At 54.9% G+C, this 8879-nt stretch overlaps 1 protein-coding gene across 4 annotated transcripts; it reads left to right on the forward strand.

Moving 5' to 3' along the window:
• The first annotated feature begins 1626 nt into the window (after positions 1 to 1626).
• Lbhd2 (LBH domain containing 2) lies at positions 1627 to 7237 on the forward strand. 4 transcript variants are annotated; one of them, XM_026779019.1, is made up of 5 exons: positions 3024 to 3068; positions 3326 to 3382; positions 3605 to 3686; positions 5460 to 5616; positions 6903 to 7237. In XM_026779019.1, exons 3-5 carry the CDS (start codon positions 3618 to 3620, stop codon positions 7031 to 7033), a joined length of 357 nt encoding a protein of 118 aa, XP_026634820.1. In that variant the 5' UTR covers positions 3024 to 3068; positions 3326 to 3382; positions 3605 to 3617; the 3' UTR covers positions 7034 to 7237. The 4 variants fall into 4 exon arrangements, with proteins under 4 accessions (XP_026634817.1, XP_026634828.1, XP_026634820.1 ...); XM_026779016.1 differs by lacking the exons at positions 3024 to 3068; positions 3326 to 3382 and adding an exon at positions 1627 to 1907; XM_026779027.1 differs by lacking the exons at positions 3024 to 3068; positions 3326 to 3382 and adding an exon at positions 1627 to 1907 and having other exon boundaries at positions 6924 to 7237.
• The last annotated feature ends 1642 nt before the right edge of the window (positions 7238 to 8879 follow it).

Below are 8879 nucleotides of genomic sequence, written 5' to 3' on the forward strand. Positions count from 1 at the left end.
CCAGGATGCTGTGAAGACAGCCAGGCTAAACCCTCCTAAAAACTCCTTATAGTTGGGCCTCCACCAAAAACTACTGTCTACACTTAGACTGGGTCTTTCAACCTAATTAATAAAACCCCCACAGCCGTGCCCAGAAACTTCCCTCTTGGTTGATTCCAGAGCCTGTTGAGTTCACAGCCAAGAGTCACCATTGCAAACGGCAAATACATGGTTGCTAGCTGAAGGACGCCAGGCAGAGTGCAGGTGGACAATGGAGAGTGGATAATGATGGGTGGACTGAGGGGAGGCAGAAGGTGGCCATGTGCAGATGGAGAAAGGCTAAGTAGTTGATGACGGCATCCTGGAAAACTAATTCATGAAACCCGAATGGTGGATGGATGGACAGTGAGGAGATGGTGGCTGGCCGGAAGGCAGCAAGCGGTATGTAGTAGATGATTTGATGTACAGATGGGTCAATGGCAAGTGGATAGGGAGAGACCCCTGAAGATAAATATGAAGTGACAGGGAAAGCTGGCTAGATGAGAGATGAGTGGGTAGTGCCTAGATGGCAGCGGGGAGGAGCAACAGTAGCTGCTTCTCTCGTCTGTCCTCAGCGAGCAGAACAATGCTTGACACAGAAGCGGAACTCCATGAAGAGTGCATAGATGGCCAATGATACTTAGGTAGATTTGGGATTAATAGTGAGCTATGGCAGATAACGGGGGGGGGGTGGATAGTGTGAGGTGGACATGGACCAGGTAGACATGCGATCAACGAGGTCAGTGGGTGGATGAGATGGAATGCAGTTCCTATAAATATGGATGATAGTTGATGACTTGTGACTGATCAGATAGAAGCTAGCAGAAAGCTCAGGATACATGGATAGGAAGCATGTAATGGACGGTTGAAGCTAGGAAGTGGCACATGGAAGCGTGAAGTTATCTGCTGGAAATCTGTGGCACTGAACAATTCTGGAGAGATAAGTGGATGGTAAGTGGATGTCTGTTAGATGGGTATTACGTAGTATGCTGGTGTTCAGTAAATTGCGTGTGTACAGTCGTTGGATGGTGCGTGGTGATGACTGGGTGTTCATAGTTAGTAGGTATTGGCCGACGATAACAGTAGATGAACAATTACATGGAAGGAGGATGGATGGATGACTAGGTAGTCGGGTGACTAGTGAGGGTGGATGGTGAATGCAGTAGGATGAGCGTGTGAGGGATGGAGCAGAAGAGCTGTGTGGTAGGCAGCAGTGAGTGCGTGTTCACTGGGCAATGGATGGAGAAATGTGGCAGTTGAAAGGTAATGGTGGCTTGACCATAGAACGCATGCTGGGCTGTTGATAGTAGGCAAGAGGTGATTTGGCTAATCAGAAGTGGATGTTGGTTGTAGATCTCTGAGAGAACTGGGACGTTAGAGAGTCCACAGTGAATCCTAGAAGGAGAATTTTGTGGATTACTTGTGTAGGGATGATGCACTATGGCCTTGGGGGGCAGAGTTGCTCACCAGACCAATTGTCCCGGCTCTTTAGAACCTTCTGGGGAAATGGGACCGAGATGAGTATGTAAGAGGGAATGGGAACAATCCCAAGCTGCCCCACTTCCTTTCCTCTTCATTTCCTCTTCAGGTGCACGGTTGGAGAAAATCCTCTCCTTACCTAGCTGGCGCCACATGACGCTACACCTCATATTCGAATCTTGAGATTGGGGGAGGAGATCTGAAGTGGCCAGGACCCGGTCCTGGCGATAGGTTGTTGTCTAGGGAGGTGGAGGCTAGGTCCTTCCGGTAGCCCTGCAAAGCAGAGGGCGGGAGTGTGAATGAGGGGAGGGCTGCTAGCGCGTGTGTGGGCGGAGAACTCGGAGGAGGATCGAGGGAGGCGAGTTCCCTAGCCAACGTGGAGGCCCCGCAAGCGACAGCGGCGAGTGTCGGTGAGTGTGCGGGAGGCGCAACGCCCCCTCCCCACCCTCACCCTCCGGGTTCTGTCCAAGGTGCACCTTGGCAGTCAGGGGCAGGTGCGTGGGGAGGAGGGCGAGTACAGTAAGGAGTTAGTGGGAGAGCCCCGGGGAAGGGACGGGCGTGGGTCCCACGGTCCCCCTTGGCAACCTAACGCGGGACTCTGGACCAAGAGGCCCTCTACTGCCAGCGGTCCACCACACCTGGCCCTCCTGCACCCCAGAGTGGATGGAAGTGTGGGCGGCACTAGCAGCTGTAGCTTCGGACACCAGGCACTGGGCAAGAGCAAGGCAGCCCGTGGGCACTTGCCCTCCGCTTGCCGCCCCGTTGTAGATCCACCCTTGCTGCTGTGTTAACTCCCCAGGTTTTTTTCCTGGAACTGTCTTCTTTCTTTCTGCCTCTTTCTCCTCTCACTCTTCAGCTCTACCCCTCTTTGCATAGCCTCTGTGGCCACTCTCCCTCTCTCTTTTTCGAATGTATCTGAAACATCCTTGGGTCTCTGTTCTGGGGTTAGCCGAGGTTCCCAGAACTCGGAGGTTTGCAGGATCCTAAGGGGAGTCTCGGAGCTGGAAGCAGCAGTCCACGGGACATCCCGTAGGCGCTGGGCAGAGGCACTAGTGGCTATTACGTGGCTGCTTACTGCCCAGGGATGCCCGTCATAGGCGTATGGCCCCCTTCCAGACTTCTCTAGAACTCCATGGAACTTGAGCTGACTGAGGTGGACATTTGGGAAAAAGGAGCATCATTTTCCAGACCAGCTTGCTAGAGCGCCCCACCCCCACCTGAAGTACCTGCCTCCAGGCAGGGTGTCTCAACCATTCCATCCCGCTGGGCACTCTGTCTTGGCCCAGACTCCTTCCACTTCCCAGGCCTCTTGCCTGTGTCTTGTGCTGCCTGTCCTCAATCTGACCAATGCCTCTTAGACCCCACCCCCATTTCTTCCTCTAGCCTAGGCTGGGCCCCAAGAACCTACTGCAATGTGTGTGTGTGTGTGTGTGTGTGTGTGTGTGTGTGTGTGTGTGTGTGTGACACGGAGGGGGGTTCTGACAGTGGGCTTGTGTTTTCTGGCAGGGACTGTCTCCAAAGTCCTCCGTGTGGAGGCTCTGACCAGTCTCCCCAACCTGTGCCTGGCCTAGGTAGGCATGGCCATGTTCAGGCAAGATGTCCACTTCCCTCTGGTGGTAGACCCTCAGGGCATGGCCCAGGGGTCTGTGGGTGTAGGGGTGTTCTTGGAGAGGACTGGGTACCTTGACCTCCGACTGGCTCAGACTCAGTCACAGGTGTTCCCAGCCTTCTGACTCTGACCCGTTTGGGTCTCCCCTTCTGCTGTGTTCTCTGCTGCTTCTCACCACACAAATCTCTCCTTCTGCTGCCCTGCTTGCTGCTCCCTTAGGGAGGCCTTGGGCCAGCTGATCTGCCTCCAGGAAGCCTTCCTGGCTCTCAAGGCTCGGTCAGTCTCTCCCCCTCTTGCCGTACTTCTCCACTGCCTGGGCACTGGGTGGCAACTGGCTGGTGCTCTTTCTATGAGGGAGCAGTGGGAGCAGCATACCAAAGATCAGGCCTATGCCTTGAGTGTTGGGCCAGGCAAGGGTGAGGTGGGGTAGGTTCCTGGAGAAGGACAGCTCGCACTGACGGCGGTGGACACCTCGTTTCTGCTCTTTGTGTCACCCAGTGCCAGCAGCAGCATGAGCATCCCACAGCCAGCTGCACCAGAGAGTCCTATGGAGGGCACCGGAGGAGGCCCAGCAGGGATGGTAAGTGAGGACAGGGGCAGGAGACCAGAGGGAGCAGCCTCACTGTCTAGCCTATGATGTCAGATATGTCTCCCATCTCTGCCAGCCTCAGTCTACCCTTCCATGTGGGGAGGTCACTGCTATCTTTATAGAAAATTGGGGGGTAAAGTCATTGAAAGCAAGCTACCCTGGTTTACTTAGCACCCCTTCTGGACCTGGGGATACAAAGGCTTATTCCCCAAGCACATGACCACACTTTGCCCTCTGCAGGGCAATGCAGCTTTTTCTTTGTTTGCTTGTTTTGTTTTGAGACAGGGTTTCTCTCTGTTATAGCCCAGGCTGTTTTGAAACTCATTCTGTAGATCAGGATGACCTCGAACTCACAGAGATCCTCCTGTCTCTGCCTCCGAAGAGTTGGGATTAAAGGCATGCACCACCACCACACGGTATAATAGAGAGCATTTTTAGGGTACCCTCAGGTCTAGTTTTTGTCAGGGATGTTGATGCAGCAAAATGTTTAAGTCTATATTGGGGTGCACTGATGCACCCCTGTAATCCTAGTGGTCCAGAGAGTAAGTCAAAAAGATCAAGACCAGCCTTGGCTACATACTGGGTTTCAGGCCGGTCTGGGCTGTGATAGCCTGTTTCAGAAGTAAAATAAAATGGGAATCCCTGCACAAAGAAGCAACTGGATCTTCTGTTCCAGAGCTGACTTAGGTCAGTGGAGCCGGTGATGGGGGAGCAGCCTAGACTCTGGGCTCAGCTACCCTGAAGGTCCAAATGGCCTGGCCACCTCCCCATAGTGGCTACCCTCCAGGCAGAACCTCTGACTAAGGGGCAGGAAGTAAAACGGCATGTGAGGAGGCATCCAAGATGGGGAAGGAGGCCTGACTTGGCTATGGCGGCTTAGGGGCAGTCCCAGGAGCGTTCAGCAGTGGGATCAGGAAAGGGTTCCTGCTCTGCTGTCATCTGAAGCCTTTTGTTCTTCCATTCCTCAGATGACCCAGACTGGTGACACCTGTTCTCAGACCTCAGGGTCACCTACTGTACTTGGCTAAAAGGGCCCTGGGTAGAGAGAGCATGGAAGTGGGGGGGGGGGGAACCGTGTCCAGTGACTCTAAGCAGCCATGTGGGGGCAGCGTAACAGCCTGCCTGCTCCGTGCTGCCTTCCTGGAGGCCAGCATGCCTCTGTGGGAAGGAGCACATACACCAGGTGGCCGTCTTTGCCAGAACTCCAGGAAGACCCAAAGGTGGGATGACGCGGATGGGCGAGTGAGGACCTTGGGGCACCAAGGAGTGGAGCTGTGTGAGACAGCCTCGACCTTGAAAAGCCTTGAATAGGGTGTGGAGGTGCTGGGGGCACCCAGAGGGCATGTGGGCATTGAACAATGAACGAGAGCCAGCTCTGATTGCCATGGTAACCATCTTCCTAGCTCCTCAGCCTGCCATGTGGAGGGAGGAGGCCAAGGACCCAGCAGGGAAGCCCCCAGAAAAGAGTTGTGCTGGGTTCCAGGTACTGGAAGCAGCTGGGGTGCTCAGTCCCGAGCTCCCTCCTGAGTGACTTGGTTTCTATGGTGTTAGGGTCTGTCTGTGAATTGGGCTTCTCTGGGTCTGAGCCCAGGTGAGTGCAGTGATGTTCGCTGGGTGCCTATTCCCTAGGGGTGGGAAGAGGTAGGGGCTATTCACTCTGCCTGTTCTTGGCCTTCCTCTTAGGGCAGGGTGCAAGGAGAAGAGGCAGGGGGCCAGGAGTCAAAGGCCCAGTATTGCCCTGAGCCTTCCTCACTCTCCCTATAGGCTGCAGTAGGTGTCCGGGAGAAGGGCCCTCGGCTCTGCCAGCGACTGCCCTCTATTGTGGTGGAACCCACTGAAGTGGGTGCTGTGGAAAGTGGGGAACTGCGTTGGCCACCTGAGGGTACCCAGAAAGGTACCCCTCAGATCCAGGCTGCTCCTGGTAAGAGGACATTTGGCTGGTCTCAGAAACCACACCCACTTGCTGTCTGTGTCCCTTAGGTGTGGGACCCCTGCCCTAGCTCACACCCCAACATCGTCTGCCCAGCGCCCGAGCACTGCTGTGTCTTCATCTGCTCCCCCTGTCACCATACCTCCTCCTGTCTGTGTCTGTCCCCTGTGCACGCCTGTGGCTCCATCACGTGAGAGGCACACCCTCTCCTATCATCCGGCTTTCTGTTCTTCCTTCCCTCTTGATTCAAGACCTTTGAAACAGCGCACATCGCCCACAGGGACCCAGAGGGGCAGGGTAAAGGGGCACATTTGGGAACATGGATTTGTTCCTCGTGTCTTGGCAGCAGGGGCCCTGGTGAAAGCCTAGAGCTTCTAGAGGAGGGCAGAACAAGATGGGGTCAGTCCTCAGGGCAGGCAAGCTGGCAGTGGAGGCCTCTAGACTGGCTCTTAGGCCACTGAAAGCTGCGGGCATGTGGCTAAGATGTACCTGATAATCTTTTTGTTGTTGTTGTTGTTGTTTTGTTTTGTTTTTCGAGACAGGGTTTCTCTGTAGCTTTGGGTGCCCGTCCCGGAACTAGCTCTTGTAGACCAGGCTAGCCTCAAGCTCCCAGAGATCCGCCTGCCTCTGCCTCCCGAGTGCTGGGATTAAAGGCGTGCACCACCACCGCCCAGCTTGTACCTGAAAATCTTTACGTCTGGAAGCCTCTGGAGGATCTCCTGTGAGGGAGCGAGCTCAGCTCCCATGAAGGGTGCTCAGACCCTACAAACACTCCCCCTCTCCCAGGCCTTAGTCCCTGGGAGTAGCCATCACAGTAGCGCCTATGTAGATTGGGCCCTGAAGGGGTCCATGCCCACAGCCCCCACTTTTACGCAAAGCTCCTTCACACTCTGTCAGACCAGCATCAGAGATGGAGGCAGCAGGGACTGGTCCTTAGATGACCACTGAGGCTTGGGCTTGCCTCTGTACTTCAGGGCAGGGTGGGGGTAAGGTTGCTTCTGCTCCCAGAGCTAGGCTTCATACTTTTCTCTCTCTCTAAAACAAGTGTATCATCACCCCTTCCTTCCCATCAGCCCTTGGGAAGAAGGGGCTGCCCTACCCAGGTGTCTTCCGGAGGCTTACCTTATATCACTAGGACCAATCCAGCTACAGCTTATCACCAATATAAAGGCCTCTGTGTGTGTATATATATGTGTGTATATATGTGTGTGTGTATATATATATACACACACACATATATACACACATATATATACATATATATATATATAATGCAGTTCCTTCTTCGAGTCCACCAGGAGCACCAGGGAAGACAGCGGATCATGATGGCATCAAGGGTGCCAGTTCTGGGCACCAGGAAGTCCCTGGTCCAGTAACAGATACGGGCGTGGCAGGCTCTGCTTGCTGACCACCGAGAGGCCCTCGATCCCAGGACGACTGACTGATTCACAGAAAGGCTCGGCCCACCAGGACTTCCAGCGCACCAAGCTTCCTGTCTGGCTAGGTGTGGCCAGGACCTCAGCCCCTGCCTTTGTGCTCCACTGCCCAGATCTGGAGCGTACCCCTCTTTGTTCAGTGGCTTGAAACAGAAATAAAGGCACCCTTCCTGGTGGCCATGGGCGCCCTTGGTGGGTACTTGAGGTGCTGAGGACAATTTGGGTTTGACCAGTGGCATTCTAACCTCTCTAAGAGCCTTGGCTGAGCAAGTCGGAGTGTTGGATGGGTAAGAGCTTGGCTCTTGGTCTGGAAGGGGGAATGGCAGGCTGAGCGGAGAGAGCCAGAGGCTCAGAGTGGTCTCTTCAGGACCGCAGAGTAGGCTCTTCTACTGCCTCTCTCTGTTCTTCCTCAGCTAAACTGCTATGGCCGCTCTTCCTGGTGGCCTCCTAGCCCTGCTGGAGATTTCCTGGGGCTAGACACTCTCTTGTGCCCTTCGTACTGGTGCATTAGGGCACAAGGATGGTCTAGGGTAAGAGGTCTTCCAGTCTGGACCTCATGAATTCCAGCAAAAGTCTTATTTCACTGGTGAGGAAATTTAGGAGCAAAATGAGGTGCCACGGACTAGTTTTAGCAAGGGCTATGTAGGGACCCTCAGGCTGGTAATTCACCAAGCTGGCCATGCATAGTACCCATGTGGGACCTTTGGTGGGCAAGCACCTCGTCCTGCGTTGAAGGATGGTTTTGGCCCTCCACAACCTTACATGGACAGACTACCTTGGCTATCTCACTGCAGGAGGGGTTCTATGGGCTGGCTTGGGGAGCAGAAAGCTGACCAGGCCTGCGGCCCCCTCATTGAGTGTGTTGCCAAGCCACTAGGAGGTTTCCATAAGCTTAACAAAGCCCCCAGGCCCAGGCCTCACCCTGAGTGAACTGCGGGAGACATAGGCCTTCTGTTCTTTCCTGGCCTCCTTGCTAACCTCCAGCCCGCCTTCCTTCTAAATATAGCCTGGCCCCCAAACGCCAGAGGTGGGAGGGGAGGTGTGGAAGTCTGCCTGGGAGTCTGCTTTAAATTTAAAACCGTGGGCGCTCTGGGTCCGGTGCCCAGGGTGTCTCCTTGGGCCCTACCCAGCTTCACAGTTTAGAAGTGTTGCTGTTCTAGAACCTTTCTGTCCCCAGCCTTTCCTGTGGGTCCCAGAGCCAGTTTTGAGCAAGGGCAACGAGATAGGAAATAGGGAGGGAGTGTGGGGACAGTCAGGGGTTGCTGACCTTTGGGAGGAAGCAAACTTCTGCCCACTTCGGGAAGCAGAGCAGAATGGAGCAATGGGATGACGCCACCTCTCTCTAGGGGAGGAGTATGCCCAATTAAACAGGGTCCCACAGAAGACAAGTCCAGAGCCCTTAGAGAGGGTCTCCTGAGATCCCAGCCTAAGCTGTCTCCGCGATCTACCAGGGTAGTGCCCGAGTACTGATGACCCATTCTGGAGGTTCCAGAGCTAGAGGTGGCGTGGAGGGTCGGTTCTCTGTCCAACCCTCTCCAAGCTGTGGGAAAGAGCCTGGGTGGGGCCAGAGCGGACGCCACACCCACTCAGAAGCCCAGTCCAGCCCCCTCCTCAGCTCGCTGGAGGCGTGAAATCGTCCTGGAGCTCCCCCTAGCGTTCGCCGGGGTCACTATGGAAACAGCAGTCGCCACCTTCTGGTGCATTCACATCGCCGGCGCACAGTGGTCTCTAATTGGCTTGTGGTAAAATCCACCCTCCACCCTCCCACCCCCCATCCCCCACCCCAGCCCTCGCCATATCAGGGGCAGAAGGTGAACT

The sequence above is a fragment of the Microtus ochrogaster genome, chromosome 1, assembly GCF_000317375.1.
Source record: "Microtus ochrogaster isolate Prairie Vole_2 chromosome 1, MicOch1.0, whole genome shotgun sequence".
In the NCBI taxonomy this organism is placed as follows: domain Eukaryota; kingdom Metazoa; phylum Chordata; class Mammalia; order Rodentia; family Cricetidae; genus Microtus; species Microtus ochrogaster.